The following is a 27,341-nucleotide window of genomic DNA, read 5'->3' as shown; positions in this document are numbered from 1 at the left end:
CTTGTTACTGTGGATGAAAAATGCTGCCTGCCATATCGATAAACAAAGGATGTTGCAGCCATTAAGTCATCAGCCATCAAGCCATCCCCAACTGTGCACCCTGAGGGGATTCAGGGTGGAAAAAAGGATACTGGCCCTAGATAGTTAAGGTGCATATCAAAGGAATGTTTTCAGTGAGCCCAGACTCTCGCATCTTCCCACATGTAGAAAAGCGCTAATTCATTAACTTGAGATACCTAGTTTTCTTTAATTAACAATAATCTTTTGATGTTCCACTACCTTGTTTTTATCGCAAAACTCCTATATATCCTGGCTTCTCCCTTACCTTTTTGGAGCCCCTCAGAGCTACCTGAGAGACGGCCTCCCAGGCTTGAGTCCTCAGGAAGTCTGCCACATAAAACATAATCCTCAACTTTTATATTGTGCATTTTTTTCAGTCGATATTACTAATTTTTGCTGCCAAAACCATGAATGAAAACTCAGATTGCCACCTTACAGGGCAAAAAAACATATACAAATTATGTTATTTTCCAAACTGAATTTCTTCTTAAAATTTTTATCATAAAATATATTCAGGGAAAAATGTACAAAATGTTTTGTGGTGAGATTTAGTAATAATATACACATCCTTGGAATCATCATGAAGATTATTAAATGGCCTGTGGGCAGTGGTGAGGTGTCCTGATGTTCCCATGCCTGACTTATCTCCATCCTGCCCCATTCATGACCACTGTCCTGATTTGTTTATCTACATACCCTTACCATCTAAATATTTTTCACTCAGCAGTGTTCTTTCAGTTTTACCTCCTTTGACCTTTCGACAGAGTATTGATGGAATTCCATTGAAAAGGTGGTTTCTCTGCCTGTGTTTCACACATGCTAGTGTTTGAGGCTTCAGGGCTGGTCTAGGACTGTGGGGTTCATCCTCCCACCAGAGCCAAGTGCCCCTGAGGCCAGGGGACTTAAAGTACCAGATGAGTGAGGGTGGGGAGGGGGGACAGAATTCTCCTAAAGGAAATGGTTAAAGATGAAAGTGGAACAGAGTCTTTTTTTTGGGGGGGGAAGGTGGGAGCTGCTCTGTGGGGCTTGTGGGACCTTGGTTTCCAGACCAGGGATCCAACCCGTGCCCCCTGCAGTGGAAGCACGGAGCCCTAACCACTGGACAGCCAGGGAATTCCTGGAACAGCCTCATTATTACCGAATAGTGAGGACACAGAAGTGTCCATGTTTGTGAAGGGTCACAGTTCTGTGCCAGGCCTTAGTGGCCTTACGGTTTGACGATGTGTCCTTGGAGAGAACATTTCCCACGCACTGCCAGGACAAGGTTGGCTCAAAGACGCGACCTCCGCCCTCCTGTCACTCAGGCATGGGGGGGCGGGGCCCTGTGAACTGTCCAATCAGGGGAGTCGCCGATTATTTTACGTGGCGGTGCTGCTACGATGACGCCGGAGGCGTGGACTGCGTGCTCAGTGCCGCTTGTTCTGACAGTGGCCGTATCAGCTCCTGCTGCCCTTAAAGGCTCCAGGTGGTTATGCCGCATTCTGTGTCGCTGTGACCGGCACTTGCCGCGGCGGTCATGGGGTGGACAACCGGAAACTCCAGAAACCGAAAAACGGTGAGTGTGCGGGGTCGGGTGTTGGGAGAGGGAGGCGGTGGGACTGATGGAACCGGGCCTCCCGTGCGGCCAACTCCAGAGTCTGTGGACCCGAGTCAGCCGGTGGCGTGCCACACAGCCTTAGGGGCTGGGTGGACAGCGGGGACCCCCGGGTGTCCTGTCCTGTCCCTGCGAACCCGAGTCTCCCCCACACGGCGCGGTGGCCATAGGGAGGGACTCGGGGCAATCGTGACTCGGTCTCTGGGGTACACGTGTGGGAGCAGCTGTGGTCTGGGGGTGTCCGGTTCCCCCTTTCTCTCCAGGGGAATCATTTTACTCTCACTTCTTAAAATGTTTGAGGAACAGGATCTCAAATCCACGACCCTGTCCCCCCAGCCTGGCTCTTCCTAGGGCTGGCAATAAATCCCTAAATTTACAGATGTTTCCCCGCATTCCCAAATGCCATCTTCCCCTCGGCAGTTCATAGTATCACTAATAACTGTTTTTCTCCTTGGTGCGTTGCAAACGGATGCAGTATTTTAATTGTTTAATCATTTATCAACGGAGCCATGGATGGCTCTTTTTAAAGATTTATTGTTACAGCTGTTTTACTTGAGAGGAAAGCAGAGAACCACTACCTGGAATATGTTATATGGAATGCTTTTGCCTCTCCTCTCAAAATCCTTCTTGGTCACTGACATCCTATGGGAAGACCTTTGGGTGGAGGGTCCTCTTGAGAAACTTTCCTGGGTGATCTTTTTTCAGCACTGCCTCCGTTCCTGAGTTTCTCTCTTTGAAAAGATTTATTCACTTATTTGAGACTCAGTTTTTCAATAAGTGTAAATTTTATTTATTCAGTAGACCTGGGGAGACAGTATAAAGTTTTTCCAAAGAGGCAAGAAAGGTGAATTTCAGAAAAATATTTCATTATTACATTCTGTGTGTTAAAATTTTTGTTTCCTTTTTTTTTTTCCCCACCCTGAGTGGATGTAGTAATATTCTGAGGTCTTTTGGGTGATTTCCAATGGCATATCAGGACTTAGACTTGCAAAATCTAGAAGTGTTCCAATACGATTGTTTACAAATCAGTTTCTTTTTTTGGAATTAATTCATTGACATCTTCATTTTCCGACAGGAATAGGTGTTTTGGGATTTTCCTGTTGAAAAAAAAAATTGCCTTACAGTCTTCTCTCTTCCTTTACACATAAATACTGGGTTGAGTGATTTTTCTGGATTATTGAATCACTGGGTTTATGTCATTTAAATCATCATTGGTGATCCAAAGTATTGTGACTGGAGCAGAGGCCTGAGGCCAGTGACTCCAAACTAAAGTTCCCATCTGGAGCCGGCAGTGGGGGGGTTTTCTTTGGCCTAGATGTTTTATGTTTGAGTTCTGCATCCATGATATAGCACTCAGAGTGTATTTTGTGTATTAAAAAAGTCTGTGGTCAGGAGTTCTGTCTCCTGGACAAAAAGTTTATGAATTTGGGAGTTTAAGTCGGATCTTAAACTGAATCTACCTGAGAATTTCCTCACTTGTGAGAATGTGAGGAGAGTTCTCTCCGGTGACTGTTCAGGTGTCCCTACCCTCCTTCACCAGGGACTGACCCACCTTAGGGGTTGTATCTCAACCTGGGTATCTAGACCCCAAGCTTGGGAATGCGTTTAACTTTCTGAATGTGGGTTTTCGTTCTTAACTGTGGGCAAGCAGACTTCTTACCTGAGCTGATTTGAATATTTGTGTTTCTTTTCTTTAGATGCCTTTATCTATTGGATATTTCAGTCCTTTAACTCTAGTTTCCCTTAGCAGTTTGCAATTTTATTTCCTTGGTGAGTGTATGTGATGTTTGATTTCTTAGGCTTTGAAAAATATAAGTTGATTGAAAAATATGTGTTTAAGGCAAGAAAATCCTGGAACCAAACAGAATTTCTGTGCCTTTTAGGCAACAGAATCTTAAGCTGTGAGATGGGTATGTTTAGGTTCTCAGGCACATTTTTCATTTTTAGATCAGTTTCTGTATGTGCTTGTCCCTAGAGAACTTTGATATTTAAAAGGCTGTACAATTCTTAAGGCAAGTGAATTTCTACTTGTGTTGATGAGTGAAAAAAACTGTTGAATTTCTGTTTTAATTGATATGAGAAAAACTACTCAAACTTAGGAAAGTCTTTGAAAATCCTAGTAGGTTTCTTCATGGATTAAATGCAAACCCCTAATGCATTATAATATGCTACTCATTCCTGACCATATCCTGAATGTGAAATATAGTGGAGGGACAAACTATGATGTCGTTTGTCCTTTTAGTTAGAAAGACATTTGAAGTTTTTCACTTTCTACAGTTTGCAGTTTTATACCCAATAGTGTTTAAAGAATTAAATTTAGAATGATTTCCTATGTAGAAAAATTAAAATTAATTTAAAAATAAATTTAAAGTAGCAACAGTTAATTAAAAACAGACTACTAGGTAGGAAAGTACGGTGTATATAAATTTCTCTTAATTTTAAATAATGTTTGTAAAGGATTTAAAAAATAGTAAGGTATGAAACAGTGAGATATCCAGTTTTTTAGAACATTTTAGGCTTACAGAAAAATTGATCAGAAAGTACAGAGTGTTCCCACTTGACCCCTCTGCATCCACACAGTTTGTACTATTTTTTTACATCTCATATTATTATGGTATATTTGTTACAATTCATGGTTCAATATCGATGCTATAAAGTCCACTGTTTATATTAGCCTTGACTCTTTGTGTTATACAATGTAGGGGTTTTGGCAAGTGTATAATGACATGTATCCATCATTTCTATAGAATAGTTTAACTTTGCTAAGGATACCCTGTGCTTCACCTGTTCATTCGTCCTTCCCTCAAACCCCCAAATCCTTCCCAAGCAAAGATCTTTTTACTGGCTCATAGTTTTATCTCTTCCAGAATGTCCTAAACAGTAGGAATCATACAGTATGTAGCCTTGTCAGAGTGTCTTCTTTCACTTAGCGATATGCTTCTAAGTTTCCTGTTTCATTCAGGCAAATTATGCTCAGAGACTGAGACTGTCTTTGCCAGTAATTTATTTAACACAGGTTCACTGCGGGAATTATAATTTATAATATTTCACAAGCCAATAGCAAATAGGATAATGTCTCTTAATAAGCCAGTAAAGACATAACGTACCCCAAACCAATGATAGTTTAATTACACTGTTGTTCCAGCCAAAGGGAAGATGAAAGAAATAAAGTCCAAATTTAGTTGAGTTGCACCTTTATATGAATTGGTTCGTGATAGTGTCAGTCCTTCCAACTAAAAGCTGGGTATCAGATGCCCACTTAGATCCCTCCCTGCTGGGCAAAGGCACTAGTGTTGGCAGGCAAGGTAGGCTGCTTGGTCCAGGGACCATTTCATGGCTTGCACCACTGCCTATGAGGAGTAGGCTCGCCAAGGCAGAAACAAATATGTCCCTTCTCTTCCTGAGACTGCTGCTTGGTTTAACACCATTGCTATCCAAGAGTAACCTGGCCACAGCAGGAGCAAGTGTCTCATGATCTTCTGAGAGCTTTTTAGATTAGCAAAGAGTAGCCTTACCCAGACTGAACACTCAACTTAAGTCCTCACAGATTCTTGGTGTTTAAAGTTTAAATGTCCGTCACATGATTGTCACTTCTCCACATGTTCATAATGATAAGCACAATTTTGATGGCGTCATCCTGACATGGCCTCCCAAAGTAAACAAATTCACTCTTGGACCAAAATATCTTTACTTGAGCCATAAGCAGGTAGATCAGAACAACTTCACTTAAGCCATAAATGCATTAATTTGAAATTATAACAAACCAGTACACAGCAGCTTCCTCCTTTCTGTTGATAGCTTGATAGCTCATTTCTTTTTATCACTGAACAATATTTCATCATATGGATATACCACTGGTTGTATTCAACTATTGAAGTGTATCTTGCTTAACTCTAAGTCTTGGCAATTATGCATAAAACACCTATAAACACTGATTTGCATATTTCTGTGTGAAGACAAGTTTTCAACTCATTTGGGTAAATATAAATATACAAGGAGTATAATCTAGGAGCTAGATCCTATGATAAGGGTATGTTTAGTTTGTGAAAAAACCGCCTGTCTTCCAAAGTAGGCATACCATTTTCCATTCGCATCAGCAATGAGTAAGGATTCCTGTAGCTTTACATCTTCATCAATATTTGGTATTCTGAGTGTTTTGTATTTTACCTGTTGTAATAACCGCTTAGTGGTATCTATTTGTTTTATTTGCAATTTCCTAATGATATTTGATGTTGAGCTTCTTTTCATATGCTTATTTAACATCTGTATATCTTCTTTATTGATGTGTGTGCAAATCTTTTGCCCATTTTTCCCCCATGTTTGGGACTTTATTTTTTTTCCTCAGGGATTCTTGCTTATTTTCAATTTTGCCCTTTTTTTTTTTTTTGGCTGTGCCACACAGCATGTGGAATCTTAGTTTCCCAACCAGGGATCAAACCCATGCCCCCTGCATTGGAAGCATGGAGTCTTAACCACTGGACCACCAGGGAAGTGTCCCGAATTTTGCCCATTTTTTAACTGGATTGTTTGTCATCTTACTGTTGCATTTTAAGAGTTCTTTAGACTTGTTGGATACCAGTCCTTTGTCAGATAAGTGTTCTGCAAAGATTTTTTCCCCAATCTGTGACTGTCTTTATATTCTCTTACCACTGTCTTTTGTAGCACAGGGGATTTTAATGAAGTGAAGCTTATTGTTTTCTTTCTTGGATCTTGCTTTTGGTGTTGTATCTTAAAATTCATCAATTAACACAAGATCACCTTGATTTTCTCCTATGTTATCTTCTAGAAGTTTTTTACTTTTGCATTTTACATTTAGAGCTATGGTCTATTTTAAGTTTTGTGTAAGGTCTGTGTCTAGGTTTACTTGTTTTTTGCATGTGGATATCCACTATTTCCAGTACTGTTTGTTGAAAAGACTTTCTTTTTTCCATTGAATTGCCTTTTAGTCCTTTATCAAAGATCAGTTGGCTATATTTCTCTGGGTCTATAAGAAAGCAGTTGACTTCTGTATTCTCAGTCTTTCTATACTCTCATTAATTCCTGGAGGGATCTCTGGTGTTATGGTTTCTTTCAGATATTTTACATAGAAAATCATGTCATACACAACAAAGACAGTTTTATTTCTTTCTTCCCAATCTGTATACATTTTATTTCCTTTTCTTGCCTTATTGCATTAGCTAGGTCTTCCAGTACAGTGTTGAATAGGAGTGGTGAGAGGAGACTTCCTTACCTAGTTTCTTACCTTACAAAAAAAAAGCATCTAGTTTCTCACCATTGTGATGTTGCCTACAAGTTTCATGAAGATGTTCTATCTCAAGAGCCTGAACTCCCCTCTATTCCTAGTGTGTTATCATAAGTGGATGTTAGATTCTATCAAATGGTTTTCCATTTTATTTACACTCCTTTCATTCCTGATATTACTAACTTCTGTCTACCCTTTTTACTCAGTTAGCTTGACTAGACCTTTATCAATTTTACTGATTATTTCAAAGCACACCAGCTTTTGGTTTTGTTGATAGTCTCTGTTCCTGCAATTTTTATGTCTTCCTTAATCATTTCTTTTTTTGGTCATTTTACTTATTTTTATTGAGATATAATTGATATATTTCAAGTGAGATATTGAGATATAATTGATATATAACGATTTGATATTTGTATACATTGTGAAGTATTACCACAATAAGTCTAGTTAAACTAGCGTAACATCATCACACAGTTACAGTTTTTTTTCTTGTGATGAAATTTTTGAAATTTCCTCTCAGCAACTTTCTGATATGCAATAAAGTATTATTAATTATAGTCACAATGCTGCACATTATATCCCCTGACTTATTTTATAACTGAAAGTTTGTAATTTTTGATCTGCCTTCACCTATTTCGCCCACCCCTCAACAGCCCCCCCCCCCCACCTTCACGTCCCACCTCTGGCAGCTACCAGTCTATTCTCCATATCTGTGAACTTGGGGGTTTTTTTTTGTTTGTTTGTTTTGCTGCATGGCTTGCAGGATCTTAGTTCCCTGAACAGGGATTGAACCCAGGCCCACGGCTGTGAAAGCACCACATCCCAATCACTGGACTGCGAGGGAATACTCAGGGTTTTCGTTCTTTGCTTCAGATTCCATATATAGGTAAGATCATATGGTATTTTTCTCTCTGACTTATTTCACTTAGCATAATACCCTTAAGGTCCATCCATGTCACAAATGGCAAGATTTCCTTTTTATGACTGACTAGTATTCCATTATATATATATATGTGTGTGTGTACACATTTTTTAAATCCATTCATCCATCATTGGGCACTTAGGTTGTTTCCATGTCTTGGCTATTGTAAATAGTGTTGCAGAGAACATGGGGGTGCAAATATTGGGTTGGCCAAAAAATTTGTTTGGATTTTTAAATTTTTTGAGGAACCTCCACACTGGTTTCCATAGTGGCTTCATCAATTTACATCCCCACCAACAATGTGCAAGAGTTGCCTTCTCTGCACTTACTCACCAACACTTGTTAGTTTTTGTCTTTTTGATAATAGTCATTCTAACAGGTGTGAGGTGATATCTCATTGTGGTAGTAATGTTGAGCACATTTCGTGTACCTACTGGCCATCTGTATGTCTCTGGATAAGTATCAGTTCAGATCCTCTGTTCATTTTTTTTAAATCAGATTGTTTTTGTGCTGTTGAGTTAGTTGTATGAGTTCTTTATATATTTTGGATAGTAATTCCTTATCACATTTGATTGCAAGTATTTTCTCCCACTCAGTAGTTTGCCTTTTCTTTTTGTTGATGGTTTCCATGGCTGTGCAGAAGCTTTTTAGTTTGATGTAGTCCCACTTGTTCACTTTTGCTTTTCTTGCTTTTGTTTTTGGTGTCAAAACCAAAAAAAATCATCTCTAAGACTGATATCAAAGAGGTTACTGCCTGTGTTTTCTTCTAGGATTCTTATGGTATTGAGGCTTATGTCAAGTCTTATGCCATTTAAAAAAAATTTTTATTGGAGTATTGTTGATTTACAATGTTGTGTTAGTTTCAGGTGTACAGCAAAGTAAATCAGTTGTACACATATCCACTCTTTTTTAGATTCTTTTCCCATATACGTCATTTCAGAGTATTGAGTAGAGTTCCCTGTGCTATACATACAGTAGGTCCTTACTATCTTTTTTTTGAATTTATTTATTTATTTATTTTTGGCTGTGTTGGGTCTTCGTTGCTGCATGCAGACTTTCTCTAGTTGCAAAGAGCGGGGGCTACTCTTCATTGTGGTGCACGGGTTTCTCATTGCAGTGGCTTCTCATTGCGGAGCATGGGCTCTAGGCATGCAGGCTTCAGTAGTTGTGGCACGTGGGCTCTAGAGCACAGGCTCAGTAGTTGTGGCGCATGGGCTTAGTTGCTCCGCGGCATGTGGGATCTTCCCAGACCAGGGATGGAACCTGTGTCCCCTGCATTGGCAGGCAGATTCTTAACCACTGCACCACCATGGAAGTCCTCTATTTTTTATATATTAGTGTGTGTATGTCTATCCCAATCTTCCAATTTAGTTAATTCATTTGAGTTGATTTTTGTATATGGTGTAAGATAGTGGTCCAGTTTCATTCCTTTGCATGTAGCTGTCCAGTTTTCCCAAACCGTTTATTGAAGAAACTGTCCTTTCCCCATTGTATATTCTGGGTTTTTTTGCCAAAAATTAATTGACCATATACGCATGGGGTTTTTTCCTTAGACTCTTTATTCTGTTTCACTGATCTATATATGTCTGTTTTATGCCAATACCATACTGTTTTGTTTTTAGCTTTGTAATATAGTTTGAAATCAGGAAGCATTATGCTACCAGTATTGTTCTTTCTCAAGATTACTTTGGCTATTCAGGGTCTTTGTGGTTCCATACAAATTTTAGTATTGTTTGTTCTATTTTGTGGAAAATGCCATTGAAATTTGGATAGGGATTGCATTGAATTGTTCATTGCCTTGGGTAGAATGGACATATTTCCAATCCATGAGGGCAAAATATCTTTCCATTTATTTGTATCTTCAATTTCTTTCATCAGCACCTTATAAATTTCAGTATACAAGTCTTTCACGTCCTTGGTTAAATTTATTCTCAGGTATTTTATTCTTTTTAATGCAGTTGTAAATAGAATTGTTTTCTCTTTTTTTTGTCACTGAAGTAGAGAATTTTTTGTTTTTTTACAAAAGATAAAATTTAAGTTTAGACTGATGTTTCCACAGGACTACAGGATTTTAGTCTCTCTAGTAAATGTGTATCTCTTTTCTCTCAGACTGAAATTCCTGGTTTTCAAGAGTTTGATCTAATTAGAATATGATCTGATTTGCTAATTACTAATTGGCTTTTTTTTTTATATTGAAGTATACTTGATTTACAATGTTGTGTTAGTTTCAGGTATACAGTAAAAGTGATTCAGTTATATATAATCCTTTTTCAGATTATTTTCCATCATAGGTAATTACAAGATACTGAATATAGCTCCTTGTGCTAAATAATAGGTCCTTATTTATATCTATTTTATATATAGTAGCATGTAACTTAATACCAAACTAATTAGTATTATTTTCTTAATTTCTATTTTTGATAATTCATTGTTAGTGTATAGAGATAGATTTTTGTATATTGATATTGTATCCTGCAGCCTTACTGAATTTGTTTATTGGTTCCAACAGATATGGAGTCTTTAGAGCTTTCTATATATAATGTCATGTCATCTGCAAATAGTGACGGTTTTACTTCTTTCTTTCCAATTTGGATGCCTTTTGTTTCTTTTTCTTGCCTAATTGTTTTAGCTTATCCAATACTATGTAGTGGGCATCTTTGTCTTGTTCCTGATCTTAGAAGAAAAGCTTTCAGCTTTTCTGTATATTAATTTTGTATCCTGCAACTGTACCAAATTTATTAATGAGCCCTAGTAGTTTTTTGGTGTCACTAGGATTTTCTGTGCATAGTGTTATGTCATCTGCAAAGAGTGACAATTTTACTTCTTCCTTTCCAATTTAGATTCTGTCTCTCTCTCTCTCTCTCTCTCTCTCTCTCTCTCTGATTGCTATGGCTAGGATTTCCAATACTATGTTGAATAAAAGTGGCAAGAGTGGGCATCCTTGCCTTGTTCCTGATCTTAGAGGGAATACTTTCAGCTTTTCACTGATGAGTATGATGTTAACTGTGGGCTTGTAATATATGGTTTTAATTATATTGAGGTACATTCCCTCTATACCCACTTTATTGAGTATTTTTAATCATAAATGGATGTTGAATTTTGTCAAATGCTTTTTCTGCATCTATCAAGATGACTGTGTGGTTATTATCCTTCATTTTGTTAATGTGGTGTATCACATTGATTGATACACAGCTGTTGAACCATCCTTGCATCCTTGGAATAAATCCCACATGAACATGGTGTGTGATCCCTTTAATTTGTTGTTGAACTTTGTATAATAATAGTTTCTTCAGGATTCTTATATTTACTTTCTTCCTGGACTGTAATTTTCTTGTGGAGTCCTTGTCTGGTTTTGGTATGAGCAGAATGTTGGCCTTGTAAAATGAGTTTCGAAGTGTTCTGTCCTATTTTTTGGAAGAGTTTGCAAAGGATTGATATTAGTTTTCTCTAAATGTTTGTTAGAATTCACCAGTAAAGCTAGCTGGCCCTAGACTTTTCTTTGATGGGAGGTTTTAGATTACTGATTGAATCACCTTACTAGTAATTGGCCTTTTCAGATTTCCTATTTCTTCATGATTCAGTCTTGGGAGGTTGTATGTTTCTAGGAATTTCTTATAGGTTGTCCAATTTTGGGGGCATGTAATTGTTCATAGAAGTCTCTTCTGATCCTTTGTATTTCTGTGGTACCTGTTGTAACATTTCTCATTTCTGATTTTATTATTTGGATCTTCTCTTTTTTGTCTTCATGAGTCTAGCTAAAGGTTTTTCAGTTTATCTTTTATTTCTTTTTTTCTTTTTTTTTTTTTTTTTTTGCGATACGTGAGCCTCTCACTGTTGTGTCCTCTCCCGTTGCGGAGCACAGGCTCTGAATGTGCAGGCTCAGCGGCCATGGCTCACGGGCCCAGCCGCTCCGTGGCATGTGGGATCTTCCCGGACTGGGGCACGAACCCGTGTCCCCTGCATCGGCAGGCGGACTCTCAACCACTGCGCCACCAGGGAAGCCCTCGTTGTACTTCTGATGTGCATTTGTCTAACAATTAATGATGTTGAGCATCCTTTCATGTGTTTGTTAGGAATCTGTATATATTCTTTGGAGAAATGTCTATTTAGGTCTTCTGCCCATTTTTGGATTGGGTTGTTTGTTTTATTGATATTGAGCTGCATGAGCTGCTTGTATATTTTGGAAATAAATCCTTTCTCCATTACTTTGTTTGGAAATATTTTCTCCCATTCTGAGGGTTGTGTTTTCATCTTGTTTATGGTTTCCTTTGTTGTGCAAAGGTTTTTAAGTTTCATTAGGTCCCATTTGTTTCATTTTGTTTTTAATTCCATTTCTCTAGGAGGTGGGTCAAAAAGGATCTTGCTGTGATTTATGTCATAGAGTGTTCTGCCTATGTTTCCCTCTAAGAGTTTTATAGTGTTTGGCCTTACATTTAGGTCTTTAATCCATTTTGAATTTATTTTTGTGTATGGTGTTAGGGAGTGTTCTATTTCATACTTTTACAGGTAGCTGTCCAGTTTTCCTAGCTCCACTTATTGAGAGGGCTGTCTTTTCTCCATTGTATATTCTTGCCTCTTTTATCAAAGATAGGGTGACCATAGGTGCGTGGGTTTATCTCTGGGCTTTCTATCCTGTTGCATTGATCTATATTTCTGTTTTTGTGCCAGTACCATATTGTCTTGATTACTATAGCTTTGTAGTGTAGTCTCAAGTCAGGGAGCCTGATTCCTCAGCTTCATTTTTCTTTCTCAAGATTGCTTTGTCTATTCGGGGTCTTTTGTGTTTCCATAGTAATTGTAAAATTTTTTGTTCTAGTTCTGTGAAAAATGCCACTGGTAGTTTGATGGAGATTGCATTGAATCTGTAGGTTTCTTTGGGTAGTATAGTCATTTTCAAAATGTTGATTCTTCAAATCCAAGAACATGGTGTGTATGTGTGTGTGTATGTGTGTGTGTGTGTGTGTGTGTGTATATATATATATATATATACACACACATACATACATATATATCCATCTGTTTGTATCATCTTTAATTTATTTCATTAGTGTCTTATAGTTTTCTGCATACAGGTCTTTTGTCTCCTTTGGTAGGTTTATTCCTAGGTATTTTACTCTTTTTGTTCCAGTGGTAAATGAGAGTGTTTCCTTAATTTTTCTTCCACACTTTTCATTGTTAGTATATGGGAATGCCAGAGGTTTCTGTGTATTGATTTTCCATCCTGCTACTTTACCAAATTCACTGATTAGCTCTAATAGTTTTCTGGTAGCATCTTTAGGATTCTCTATGTGTAGTTTCATGTCATCTGCAACCAGGGTCAGTTTTACTTCTTCTTTTCTGATTTGGATTCCTTTTATTTCTTTCTTTTCTCTTACTGCTGTGGCTAAAACTTCCAAATCTATGTTGAATAATAGTGGTGGGAGTGGGCAGCCTTGTCTTGTTCCTGATCTTAGAGGAAGTGGATTCAGTTTTTCACCGTTGAAAACAATGTTGGCTGTGTGTTTGTCATATATTGCCTTTATTATGTTGAGGTAAGTTCCCTCGATGCCTACTTTCTGGAGATTTTATCATAAATGGATAGATTTTATCATAAACGAATTTTGCTGAAAGCTTTTTCTGCATCTATTGAGATTATTGTATGGTTTTTATCCTTTGGTTTGTTAATATGGTGTATCACATTGATTGATTTGCGTATAGTCAAGAATCCTTGCATTCCTGGGATAAACCCCACTTGATCATGGTGTGTGATCCTTTTAAAGTGCTTTTGGATTCTGTTTGCTGGTATTTTGTTGAGGATTTTTGCTTCTATGGTCATCAGTGATATTGGCCTTTAGTTTTCTTTTTTTGTGACATCTTTGTCTGGTTTTGCTACCAGGGGTCCTCCCCTCTACTATGTTTTGGAAGAGTTGGAGAAGGATAGGTGTTAGCTCTTTGCTAAATATTTGATAGAATTCGCCTGTGACGCCATCTGGTCCTGGGCTTTTTTTTTTTTTTTTGCAGTATGCGGGCCTCTAACTGCTGTGGCCTCTCCCACTGCGGAGCACAGGCTCCGGACGTGCAGGCTCAGCGGCCATGGCTCACGGGCCCAGCCCCTCCGCGGCATGTGGGATCTTCCCAGACCAGGGCACGAACCCGTGTCCCCTGCATTGGCAGGCAGACTCTCAATCATTGCGCCACCAGGGAAGCCCTGGTCCTGGGCTTTTGTTTGTTGGAAGATTTTTAGTCGCAATTTCAATTTCAGTGCTTGTGAGTGGCCTGTTTATATTTTCTATTTCTTCCTGGTTCAGTCTTGGAAGGTTGTGCTTTTCTAGAATTTGTCCATTTCTTCCAGATTGTCCATTTTATTTGCATATAGTTGCTTGTAGTAGTCTCTCATGATCCTTTGTATTTCTGCAGTGTCAGTTGTTTCTTCTCCTTTTTCATTTCTAATGCTGTTAATTTGAGTTTTTTCCCTTTTTTTCTTGATGAGTCTGGCTAATGGTTTATCAATTTTCTTTATCTTCTCAAAGAACCAGCTTTTAGTTTTATTGAGCTTTGCTATTGTTTCCTTCATTTCTTTTTCATTTATTTCTGATCTAATCTTTATGATTTCTTTCCTTATGCTAACTTTGGGGTTTTTTGTTCTTCTTTCTCTAATTGCTTAAGGTGTAAGGTTAGGTTGTTTATTTGAGGTAGGATTGTATTGCTTGTTTCTTGTTTCTTGAGGTAGGATTGTATTGCTATAAATTTCCCTCTTAGAATTGTTTTTTCCTCCCATAGGTTTTGGGTTGTCGTGTTTTCATTGTCATTTGTTTCTAGGTATTTTTAGATTTCCTCTTTAATTTCTTCAGAGATCTCTTGGTTATTAAGTAGTGTATTGTTTCACCTCCACGTGTTTGTATTTTTTACAGATTTTTTCCTGTAATTGATATCTAGCCTCATAGCATTGTGGTCGGAAAAGACACTTGGTACGATTTCAGTTTTCCTGTATTTACCAAGGCTTGATTTGTGATCCAAGCTATGATCTGTCCTGGAGAATGTTCCATGAGCACTTGAGAAGAAAGTGTATTTTGTTGTTTTTGGATGGAATGTCCTATTAATATCAATTAAGTCCGTCTTGTTTAATGTATCATTTGAAGCTTGTGTTTCCTTATTTTCATTTTGGATGATCTGTCCATTGGTGAAAGTGGGGTGTTAAAGTCCCCTACTATGATTGTGTTACTGTCAATTTCTCCTTTTATGACTGTTAGTATTTGCCTTATGTATTGAGGTGCTCCTATGTTGGGTGTGTAAATATTTACAATTGTTATATCATCTTCTTGGAGTGATCCCTTGATCATTATGTAGTGTCCTTCTTTGTCTTTTGTAATAGTCTTTATTTTAAAGTCTTTTTTGTCTGATATGAGAATTGCTACGCCAGCTTTGTTTTGGTTTCCCTTTGCATGGAATATCTTTTTCCATCCCCTCACTTTCCATCTGTATGTGTCCCTAGGTCTGAAGTGGCTCTCTTGTAGACAGTATATAAACGGGTCTTGTTTTTGTATCCATTCAGCCAGTCTGTGTCTTTTGGTTGGAGCATTTAATCCATTTACATTTAACGTAGTTATTGATATGTATGTTCCTATTACCATTTTCTTAATTGTTTTGGGTTTGTTATTGTAGGTCTTTTCCTTCTCTTGTGTTTCCTGCCTAGAGAAGTTCCTTTAACATTTGTTGTAAACCTGGTTTGGTGGTGCTGAATTCTCTTAGTTTTTGGTTGTTTGTAAAGGTTTTAATTTCTCTGTCTAATCTGAATGAGATCCTTGCTTGGTTGAGTAATCTTGGTTGTAGTTTTCTCCCTTTCATCACTTTAAATACGTCCTGCCACTTCCTTCTGGCTTGCAGAGTTTCTGCTGAAAGATCAGCTGTTAACCTTATGGGGATTCCCTTGTATGTTATTTGTTGTTTTTCCCTTGCTGCTTTTAATATTTTTTCTTTGTATTTAATTTTTGATCATCTGATTAATATGTGTCTTGGCGTGTTTATCCTTGGATTTCTCTTGCATGGGACTCTCTCTGCTTCCTGGACTTGATTGACTATTTCCTTTCCCTTGTTAGGGAAGTTTTCAACTATAATCTCTTCAAATATTTTCTCAGTCCCTTTCTTTTTCTCTTCTTCTTCTGGGACCCCTATAATTTGAATGTTGATACATTTAATGTTGTCCTAGAGGTCTCTGAGACTGTCCTGAATTCTTCTCATTCTTTTTTCTTTATTCTACTCTGCAGCAGTTGTTTACACTATTTTATCTTCCAGGGTCTTACCCTTTCTTCTGCCTCATTTATTCTGCTGTTGATTCTTTCCAGAGAATTCTTGATTACATTTATTGTGGTGTTCATCGTTGTTTGTTTGCTCTTTAGTCCTTCTAGGTCCTTGTTAAACATTTCTTGTATTTTCTTCATTCTATGTCCAAGATTTTTGGGTCATCTTTTCTTTCATTACTCTGAATTCTTTTTCAGATAGGCTGCCTATTTCCTGTTAATTTGTTTGGTCTGGTGTGTTTTTACCTTGCTCCTTCATCTGCTGCATATTTCTCTCTCTTCTCGTTTTGTTTAACTTACTGTGTTTGGTGTCTCTTTTTTGCAGGCTACAGGTTCGTAGTTCATGTTGTTTTTGGTGTCTGCCCCCAGTGGGTAAGGTTGGTTCAGGGGCTTGTGTAGGCTTCCTGGTAGAGAAGACTGGTGCCTGTGTTCTGGTGGGTGGGGCTGTATCTTGTCTTTCTGGTGGGCAGGGCTGTGTCCAGTGGTGTGTTATGGGGTGTTTGGGAACTGAGTATGATTTTAGGCAGTCTTTCTGCTAATGGGTCAGGTTGTGTTCCTGTCTTGCTAGTTGTTTGGCTTGGGGTGTCCATCACTGGAGCTTGCTGGCCGTTGAGTGGAGCTGGGTCTTAGGGTTGAAACAGAGATCTCTGGAAGAGTTCTCGCTGATTGATATTACATGGGGCCAGGAGGTCTCTGGTGGTCCAGTGAACTGAACTCGGCTCTCCCACCTCAGAGGCTCAGGCCTGGCACCAGGCCAGAGCACCAAGATCCTGTCAGCCACCCGGCCAGGTACGTGGGGAGTTTCTTGCCCTCTGGAAAGTCTGAGGTCTTCTGCCAGCATTTAGTAGGTGTTCTGTAGGAGTTGTTCCACATGTAGATGTATTTTTGGTGTATTTGTGTGGAGGAAGGTGATCTCCACGTCTTATTCCTCCACCATCTCTACTGGATATCTGTCTTATATTTTATTTTTTTATTTTTTAATTTTTTTTCTGTCATATTTTAAAAGCTCTTAGTTTCATTGATTTTTTTTTTACTCTCAGTCTTTTTCATTTATTTCCACTGTGATCTTTGTTATTTCCTTCATTTTATTAACTTTGGCATTTGTTTTTTTCTTTTTTTTCTAGCTCCTTGAGGTGTAAAGTTAGGTTTTTTGAGATCTTTTTTGTTTCTTGATTTATCATTGTCACTATGAACTTCCCTCTTGGAAATGCTTTTGCTGCATCCTGGAAGTTTCAGTATGTTGCACAATAGTCTCCCTTTATCTGCAGTTTTGCTTTTTACAGTTTCAGTTACCTGCAGTCAACTGTGCTCTGAAAATATTAAATGGAAAATTACAGAAATAAACATTTTAAAAATACATTAAACATTTTTTAAAATAAAGTTTTGAATTGTGCATTGTCCTGAGGAGTGTGAGAAAACTTTGTCCCGTCCTGCTACATGTTGCCTGGGATATGAATCATCCCTTTGTTCGTTGTATGCACTCTGTGTGTGCATGTGTATGTATAGGAATAAACATTATATTTATGGGGTTAAGTACTCTTTATGGTTTCAGGCATCCACTCAGTGTCTTGGAATGTATCCCTCACAGATAATGGGGTTCTACTATATTTCCAATTCATTTGTCTAAGGTAATTTTTAAAATTTCTCTTTTGATTTCTTTAACCTATTGGTTGTTCAGTATCATGTTTAATCTCCACATGTGAATTTTCCAGTTTTCTTCTCATAATCGATTTCTAGTTGTATTGCATTGTGGTTGGGAAAGATGCTTAATGTGACTTTAATCTTAAATTTATTAAGACTTGTTTTGTGGTCTAACATATGCTGTCTCCTGGAGAATGTTCCGTGTGCCCTTGAGAAGATTGTGTATCTTTGTTGCTTTTGGACAGAATGACTGGCCTAATATGTCACTGAAGGCAAGTGTTTCTTTATTGATTTTCTGTCTGAATGATGTATCCACTGATGAAATTGGGATATTAAAGTCCCTTTCTGTTATTGTATGGCTTTCTACTTCTCCCTTTAGATCTGTTAAATTTTGTTTTATATATTCAGATGTTTCTATTTTGAGTGCATAAGTGTTTACAAATATTATATTCTCTTTTTGGATTTACCCCTTTATCATTATATAATGACCTTTTTTGTCCCTTATAACAGTCTTTGTCTTAAGTCTATTTTGACTGTTACAAGTATAGCTACCCCAGCTTTCTTCTGGTTTCCATTTGCATGGAATATTTTTTTTCCATTCTTTCAGTCTTTGTGTGCACTTTTATCTCAGGTGAGGTTTTTGTAGGCAGTATATAGGTGAGTCTTTTTTTTTTTTTAAATCCATTCAGCCACTCTGTGTTTTGATGGGAGAATTTATTATTTCTTTTACATTTAAAGTAATTATTGATAGGTATGTCCTTATTGCTATTTTGTTCACTGTCTTCTGGCTGTTTTGTAATTCCTATTTTCCTGTCTTCTTCGCTTGCTTAGATTCCTGTCTTTTTTGGTATGCTTAGATTCCTTATCTTTATATTTTGTGTATCTACCACAGGCATACCTCAGAGATATTGCAGGTTCAGTCCACTGCAATAAAGCAGTTATCACAATGAAGCAATTATCACATGAAGTTTGGTTTCCTAGTGTATATAAATCTATGTTTACCTTATATCAAGGTCTATTAAGTGTATAATAGTATTATGTATAAAAAGTGTACATACCTTACTTTTAAAATACTTTAGAGCTAAAAAATACCAATCATCGTCTGAGCCTTCAGTGAGTCATTGTAGAAACATCAAAGATCATGGATCACAGATCACCATAACAAATAGTATAATAATTTAATAATTTGAAAGGAGAAAGGGGAATCAAGATGACAGGGTAGGAGGATGTGGAACTCACCTACCCCTAAAAACACATCAAAAATCTTCTACAGTTCTCACAGAAAATTAACTGGAACCTGGTAGAAGAACTTTTTTTTTTTTGGCCCACGCCACACAGCTTGAAGGATCTTAGTTCCCCAACCAGGAATCGCACCCACGCCCCCTACAGTGGAAGTGCAGTCTTAACCACTGGACCACTAGGGAGGTCCCCAGAAGAACTTCTGTACAACCAAAGCTGCAAGAAAGATCTCCATGTAACTGGGTAGGACAGAAAAAAAGACATCAGGTTGGGATCTGTGCCCCTGGGAGGGATCTGAAAGGAAGAGAAGGTCCACACGGGCAGCCCCTCACCTTGAGGAGCAAGCAGGTGGAGCCACAGTCTGTGTGTCCCAGTCCTGGCATCCTGCAGAGAGGAGACTAGCTCCGTTGGCTGCTTGGAGAACCACTAGGACAGTCAGAAGGTCTGGAGAGGCCAAGACACTACTCGCAAGGATTGTGCACATGCTGGCTTGTCAACAATCAGGGCAGAGAGAGCCTCGCCACTCCCCAGTCTGAATTGGGCAAATACCCTGGCCCTGCACACTCCACGCCACAGCCTGGTGGGAGATCTGGGCCAACTGGGCCCTAGGGAAAGATTTGGTCTGGACACAAAGACCAAGGGTCTTGGGTGTGATCTTGGTGGGGCGGCTGGAAGCAACCATTGTCCTTGCACACACACGGCAGCACCCCAGGAATCCCGGGCAGACAGGCCCTGGGAGAGGACTCAGTCTAGCTATGCAGAGACAGCCCCGAGAGCCTGGGGTGTGATCCAGCAGGGCAGCAGCAGACATTGTCATGCATACAGGAACATGCAGCAGCTCATCTCTCGTTGCCCATAACTGGCGATTCCCTATGCACAGGGCAAATGAGAACACCCACATCAAAGTGGGTAGAAGCTGAGGCACAATCTTACCATAACCAACCCCCCCCCACATGGTACCCCACCTTCAGGAAGACACTCAAAACTCCAAGCTTCTCCTTGAGGAGCAAAGGGTTTAGACCCCACACTTGGCACCCCAGCTTTTAAGAGTCACACATGAAGACAAGCCCCCCAAACATCTAGCCACACAGCATGTGGGATCTTAGTTCCCTGATCAGGGATGGAACCCATGCCCCCTGCAGTGGAAGGGCAGAATCTTATAACCACTGGACCACCAGGGAAGCTCCAAAACATCTAGCTTTGAAAACCAGTGGGGCTTGTGTCCATGAGACCAACAAGGCTATAGTGAACTGAGAACAGTTCTTAAAGGGTCCTCTTTTCTAATGTTTCACCTGTTTATATCATTTTCAGACATAGCTTATTTTATTGCAATTCACTTTATTGCACTTTACAGGTAATGCATTTTTTGCAAGTTGAAGGTTGGTTGTAACCCTGTGTGAAGCAAATCTATTGGCACCTTTTTTTCAATAGCATTTGCTCACTTTGTGTGTCTGTCACATTTTGGTAATTCTCACAATATTTCAAATTTTTGTTACATTTGTTATGGTGGTGTGTGATCAGTAATCTTTGATGTTACTGCCATCACTTGCTGAAGGCTCTGATGATGGTTAGCATTTTTTAGCAATAAAGTATTTTTAAATTAAGGTATGTACATTGTATTTTTATACATAACGTTAGTGCACACTTAACAGAGTACAGAATAGTATAAACATAACTTTACATGCACTGGCAAACCAAAAAATTCATGTGATTTGCTTTATTGTGGTAGTCTGGAACTGAACCCTCATTGTCTCCAAGGTATGCCTGTACCTTCTAATGAATTTCTTTTACTGTTTCTTGTAAAACCAGGTGTATTGATATCAGAGTTCCTCAATTTTTCTCAGAAAGTATTTCTCCGTCACTTTTTTTTTTCCTGAGATGCAGCAGTCCTAGAGATTTTTTTTTTTATTACAAAGGCTTATCGGCTTTTTAATATTTTTTTATTGAAGTATAGTTGATTTATAGTGTATGTTCATTTCAGATATATGGCAAAGTTATTCAATTATTATATATATATTCAGTTATTTAATTTATATATATAATTATTTTCCAGATTCTTTTCCCATGTAGGTTATTACAAAATATTCTCCCTCACTTTTGAAGAATAATTTTGCTTGACACAGAGTTGTAGGATGGTGTTTTTTTACACTGTGCACTTTAAATATTTCATTCCATTCTCTTGCATAGTTGGGTTTTTTGTTGTTGTTGTTTTGTTTTTTGGTATGTGAATGTTTACAGCACCTTTATTCATAATCACCAAAACCTGGAAACAACTCAAATGTCATCTGGTGAATGAATAAATTATAGTACATCTGTACAATGCAATCCTACTCAGCAATAAAAAGTAATGAACTATTAATATATGCAACAACATGGATAAATCTTATATATATATTTATTGCTAAGTGAAAGAACCCAGATTCCAAAGGATAGTTTGATTCCAGTTATATGATATTTCTTGCTTGCATAGTTTTTGAAAAGAGGTCTGATTTAATTCTTATCCTTAAGTAAAACTAAGGTTTGTTTTTTCCCTCTGGCTTCTTTCAGAATGTTCCCTTTGTCTTTGATTTTTCTCCAGTTGAAAATGATGTGCTTGGCAGTGAAGTTTTTGGTGTTGTTTTTTTGTTTTTCATGTTTTGTGTTTTTCTTAGTTTCCTGGATCTGCAGTTTGCTGACTATCACTAATGTTAGGAAAACCTCAGTGATGATTGCTTCACTTATTTTTTTTTCCTTTCTGCTTTTCTATCAGGTATTCTCATTGTGTGTATTTTACACCTGCTGTCATTGTCCCAAAGTTCTTAGATGTTGTATTCTTTTTTGTCTTTGCATTAGGCCCTGGTGAAATAGTCTCTTCTGAGGATAGGCCTTGTTAAGAATAGCTGTTTCAGGGCTTCCCTGGTGGCACAGTGGTTGAGAGTCCGCCTGCTGATGCAGGGGACATGGGTTCTTGCCCCAGTCCTGGAAGATCCCACATGCAGCGGAGCGGCTGGGCCCGTGAGCCATGGCCACTGAGCCTGCGCGTCTGGAGCCTGTGCTTCGCAACGGGAGAGGCCACAACAGTGAGAGGCCCACGTACAGAAAAAAAAAAAAAAAAAAAAGAATAGCTGTTTCAAAATAGCTTCTTTCTATCTTTCCGATTTTGGAAACTGGTTTGCTCTGTGTCTTCAGTTCTTTGTTTTTTTTCTTGTGAGGTTAGGAATGATAGTTTCTAAGTTCATTATACAATGAACAAGAAAAGAGAAGTCTCTGTCTCCAGTTTTTTATGTTTAACTGCTGACAGCTTTGAAGCCTCATCCCTCCTTCCTCCTCTTGTGACCCACATGTATCCATGATGATAGGAAAGCCTTAGTTTCCTTCCTTTGGCAGTGACAAGAGATTCAATTCATGCCTGCTTCTGCCCTTGTATGTGAACTCTCTCTTCAGTCCACCCACAACCTCAACTAAAAATTAAGTTCATGTACTTTTCCTTGCACTCTCAAGCCATTTCATGCCTTCTTGTGAGGCCTGCCTTACTCCTCAGAGACCTCAATTATGGAAGTAATAAACCCTTTTGTACACTATTGGCAGTGTGTGGTGTCATCAATTTACGTATTCCTATATTTAGGGCTGGGCCGTTATGCTTCTGTGCACCATGTGGGAGCTCAGAAATGAGACATGTTGGGAGGATTGCCTCTGGAGTGGCTGGCCAGGAAACTTCCACCTGAAATTAGAGAATGGAGGTTTTACATTCTTCGGAGGAAAGCGCTGTGAATCCTTTATGCATTATATAATCATGGGCAGATTCACCATCAGACCTTTATGGAGTGTAGTGAATTCCTGTGCAAAATGCAGCTCTTAACCTGTTCCTCAAGGTTATTTAGCAAGGGCTTTGACCAAAAAGAAATCTTTTGGCACTTCATCATTTCATTATGTGTGCTAAAAACTGGTGAGAAGCAGCTCTGAGGCTCATTGTGTATAGGGTTTTGTTGAGGTCTAAGTAGTTTTGTCTTTTTAGCATGTCATATCATGTGAAGTTGTCTGAGCCTTAACTTCTGAGTAACTTCCTAGCTCCATGAATGGGACAGAGAGAGAATGGAGAAACTGAGTCTGCAATAAATTTTACACAAGCTAAAAGTACTACTTCTTTACAAGAATATTTTAACCTAGCCAATTGCACCTGGCTATTTCTAATCACCTGGAGTAATTCTCAGGCCAGTATGGCAAACTGATCCTTTTCACAAGTTGGATTTCCACAGGCCTCCTGGACTGTCATGTTTGGTGATGGGAATAGAAGAAAAAGCTTCCAGTTCTTCACTGTGTCTTATTCCTTAAAAACTCCTGCATATTTGACCTCATACATCAGTAGAGTATACAGAGTTAAATGGTGTATAATAACAAGGAGATGAGTTTTTTTTCACAAGAGATTGATGTGTTTAAAATGATATTTGATTCATTTGTGTAGCATTTCTCTCATTTCTCCAAGGTGCTCTAGACCCTGACATCAGAGAGCAATAACATTTAAAGTGATCACAGTGAAAATGAATAAATAATTTGCACGTGTTCATTATGCTGTTAAATTCATGAAGAAGTAAGGACATAGAGTCAGTTTCTGATGACCAAGACATAAAATAAATGTTTGAAGGTGACAGAATTATATGTAATCTTCCTATAAATTGAGTATAAATCCCCAGTTCTGTCAGATTCACACATCTTACTGGAAACATATTTGGGATGTTTTAGGACTCAGTGACCTTCGAGGATGTGGCTGTGAACTTCACCCAGGAGGAGTGGGCTTTACTGAATCCTTCGCAGAAGAAACTTTACAGAGATGTGATGCAGGAAACCTTGAGGAACCTGGCCTCAATAGGTAAGCATGACAACATTCCTTCACTTCTTCAGTTAGAGAACAAGTATTTCTTGCCCATCAACACTGTTCCAAGATGTGGAATATGGAAAAGGAATACAGTAGTCCCCCCTTATCTGCAGGGGATACATTCCAAGACCACCAGTGGATGCCTGAAACTGCAGATAGTACTGAATCCTATACATACATACCTATGATAATAAATTTAATTTAGAAATTTGGTGCACAGTAACAGATTGATAATGATAACTAAGAACAGAACACGTATAATAGACATGAACTTAACATGCATAAGTGTTAAGTGTCCATAACTTTTGCAGTTTGAGATGAGACAGCAAAACTAAGATCAATTTCTTTTTCCTTCTTCAAAATTTCATGATAGAAGTTTCATCTTTCCTATAGATCTTAGCAACATCAGTGTATGATTTTTTTCTTCCCTTAAATCAAGAACTTTCATTTTTTCACTTAAAGGGAGTACTTTATAACTTTTCTTTGGCATACCCTAATTACCAATATCATTATTCTTGCGCTTTGGGGCCATAATTAATTAAAATAAGGATTACTTGAACACAAGCACTGCAGTATCACCACAGTGATCTGAAAACTGAGATGGCTACTAAGTGACTGATGGGTAGGTAGCATATACAGCATGGATACACTGAACAAAGGGATGATTCACATCCTGGACAGGACAGAGCAGGACGTTGCAAGATTTCATCATACTACTTGGAAGGGAGCACAGTTTAGTATTTTCAGACTGCAATTGACCGTAGGTAACTGACACCACAGAAAGCAAAACTGGGGGTAAGGGGGGACTGCTGTACATTGGTAAATAAACTAAGCATGGTCACAGCTCATCGTGGACCTAGAATCTAATATTTTTCTATAATTTCCAATAATTTGCATTATTTTTCTGGGTCTGCATTTTAGGAAAAAAATGGGACAATCATAACATTGAAGATTGGTACAAAACCCAAGGGAGAAGACTAAGGTGAGTCACACAGAGTAGATAGCAGTGTGCCACATGAGAATCCTGGTATGTCATAAACTTTTTAAAATAAACGAAAAAACAACCCCAGCTTCAAAGTTATCCTTAAATTTTTTTCACCGAAAACATTTACTTAAACATGACATAGATGTCCAGTGTTTTTGGAAACAATATTAAGAAACCCAATATATTAATATTACTGTTCTCATAATAGCTATGTCAAGTCCTCTTACAGAGCTTTCAGTATAAATCACCCTCAAAAAGTTCAGAAAGGGCAAAAAACCTTCACTTTTGCTATAAAATATAAAAATATAATTCTAATACCCTACTAATAAATGTGAAATTGGTAAAGAAATCATTAATAATTTCTCATTTTTTACAGAAGTCATATGGTAGAAAAACTCTGTGAAAGCAAAGAAGGTAATCAAGATAGAGAAACTGTCAGCCAGATTCCAAATCTTAATCTGAACCAGGAAACTCTTTCTGGAGTAAAACCATGTGAATGTAATGTGTGTGGGAAAGTCTTCATGCGTCATTCATTCCTTAATAGACACATCAGATCTCACAGTGGACACAAACCATATGAGTATCATGAAGATGAGGAGAAGCCATATAAATGCAAGGAATGTGGGAAAGCCTTCAGTTACCGCAAATCTGTTCACAGACATGAAAGGACTCACACTGGAGAGAAACCCTATGAATGTAAGGAATGTGGTAAAGCCTTCACATGGCTCACAACCTTTCGAAGACACATGATAACACACACTGGAGAAGGACCCTATAAATGTAAGGAATGTGGAAAAGCCTTTAGTTGTTCCACTTCATTTCGAGCACATGAAAGAACTCACACTGGAGAGAAACCCTTCGTATGTAAACAGTGTGGTAAATCCCTCAGGTCTCCTCTAGGTTTGCGAATACATGAAAGAAGTCACACTGGAGAAAAACCCTATGAATGTAAGCAGTGTGGTAAAGCCCTCAGTTGTCCCAGTTCCTTTCGAAGACATGAAAGGATTCACACTGCAGAGAAACAATATGAATGTAAACGATGTGAGAAAACCTTCAGTTCTCCTCTAGGTTTGCGAATACATGAAAGAATTCACACTGGAGAGAAACCCTATGAATGTAAGGAATGTGGTAAAGCCTTCATATCTCTTTCAAGCATTCGTACACACATGATAACACACACTGGAGATGGACCTTATAAATGTAAGGAATGTGGGAAAGCCTTCATTTGTCCCAGTTCGTTTCGATCACACGAAAGGACTCACACTGGAGAAAAACCATATGAATGTAAACAGTGTGGTAAAACTTTCAGTTGGCCCAGTTCCTTTCGAATACATGAAAGAACTCACACTGGAGAGAAACCCTATGAATGTGCAGAATGTGGGAAAACCTTCATTTATCGCACAACCTTTCAAGGGCATGTGAGAAAGCACACTGGAGAGAAACCCTATAAATGTAAAGAATGTGGGAAAGCCTTCATTTCTCCCTCAAGTGTTCGAACACACATGATAATGCACACTGGAGATGGACCTTATAAGTGTAAGGAATGTGGGAAAGCATTCAATTTTCCCAGTTCATTTCGAATACATCAAAGAACTCACACAGGAGAGAAACCCTACGAATGTAAGCAATGTGGCAGAGCCTTCAGTTGTTACACATCCTTTCGAACACATGAAAAAACTCACACTGGAGAGAAACCTTATGAATGTACAGAATGTGGGAAAGCCTTCACTTATCGCACTACCTTTCGAGGGCACATGAGAATACACACTGGTGAGAAACCCTACAAATGTAGAGAATGTGGGAAAGCCTTCAGTCGACCCAATTCCTTTCGAAGGCATGAAAGATCTCATACTTAATAGAAACCTCTCTTGAATGTAAGCAATGTGGGGAAAACATCAGTTGGCCTTCATTCTTACATGTGAAAACTCCCACTGGAAAGAAACCCTGTATGTGTAAGAAATCTGAGAAAGCCTGATACAAATTAATCCATGTATAATGTTCCAGAAAAAAATAACATGAAAGAATAATTTTTAGAGTTATATTGTCTTTATCAGTGCCTCATTCTTAAAGGGGATCTCTCGACTGGATATTTACTACTTACACGTTCAAAAATGAACACTGAAGTGAGAGAATTCTGTAAGTACTCTGTAAGCAATACTACATAATGATTAACAGGTATTGTTTTGTCCTTAAATCAATTAACATTTTTCTCTTTTCATTTTGAAGCCTGTTTGTTCCATGGTTGAATTGACATGTATTTCTAATATGCAGGTTGGTTTAATTTTTATGTTTTGATTGTTTTGTGTGGGGCTATTGATAAGTGACATTTTGGTATTTGTTGGGATTTTCGTACTGGCCTCCTGTAGTGCCAGGTATTGGATATTCCTTACCCATATATAGTCCATCCTTCTTATGAGAAAATCTACTCTTGTTTTGGCTAGAAAAGCCTTGTTTCATTTTCCTTGCTAGTAAAAGATGGCATAAATTTGTAAATATCATAGTGTATGTAGTCTCATGTGAATTTCTATGT

The 27,341-nt window shown here is 38.3% G+C and overlaps 1 protein-coding gene across 1 annotated transcript; it reads left to right on the top strand.

The window, feature by feature from the left end:
• Positions 1-1,475: 1,475 nt before the first annotated feature.
• ZNF14 (zinc finger protein 14) lies at positions 1,476-27,341 on the top strand. Its single transcript, XM_060296960.1, has 4 exons — positions 1,476-1,615; positions 23,694-23,820; positions 24,748-24,808; positions 25,188-27,341. Exons 1-4 carry the CDS (start codon positions 1,577-1,579, stop codon positions 26,665-26,667), a joined length of 1,707 nt encoding a protein of 568 aa, XP_060152943.1. The 5' UTR covers positions 1,476-1,576; the 3' UTR covers positions 26,668-27,341.

The sequence above is a fragment of the Globicephala melas genome, chromosome 3 (genome assembly GCF_963455315.2).
Source record: "Globicephala melas chromosome 3, mGloMel1.2, whole genome shotgun sequence".
Classification (NCBI taxonomy): Eukaryota; Metazoa; Chordata; class Mammalia; order Artiodactyla; family Delphinidae; genus Globicephala; species Globicephala melas.
Note: the sequence above shows the minus strand (reverse complement) of the source record. Positions and strands in the feature narration are given on the sequence as shown.

Bases quoted from the DNA above. Each gene is read 5' to 3' on its own strand.
- ZNF14 (XM_060296960.1), top strand. From the start codon at position 1,577: ATGGGGTGGACAACCGGAAACTCCAGAAACCGAAAAACG. The intron at 1,616-23,693 runs GTGAGTGTGCGG...GGGATGTTTTAG, and splicing joins ACTCCAGAAACCGAAAAACG to GACTCAGTGACCTTCGAGGA. The intron at 24,809-25,187 runs GTGAGTCACACA...CATTTTTTACAG, and splicing joins ACCCAAGGGAGAAGACTAAG to AAGTCATATGGTAGAAAAAC.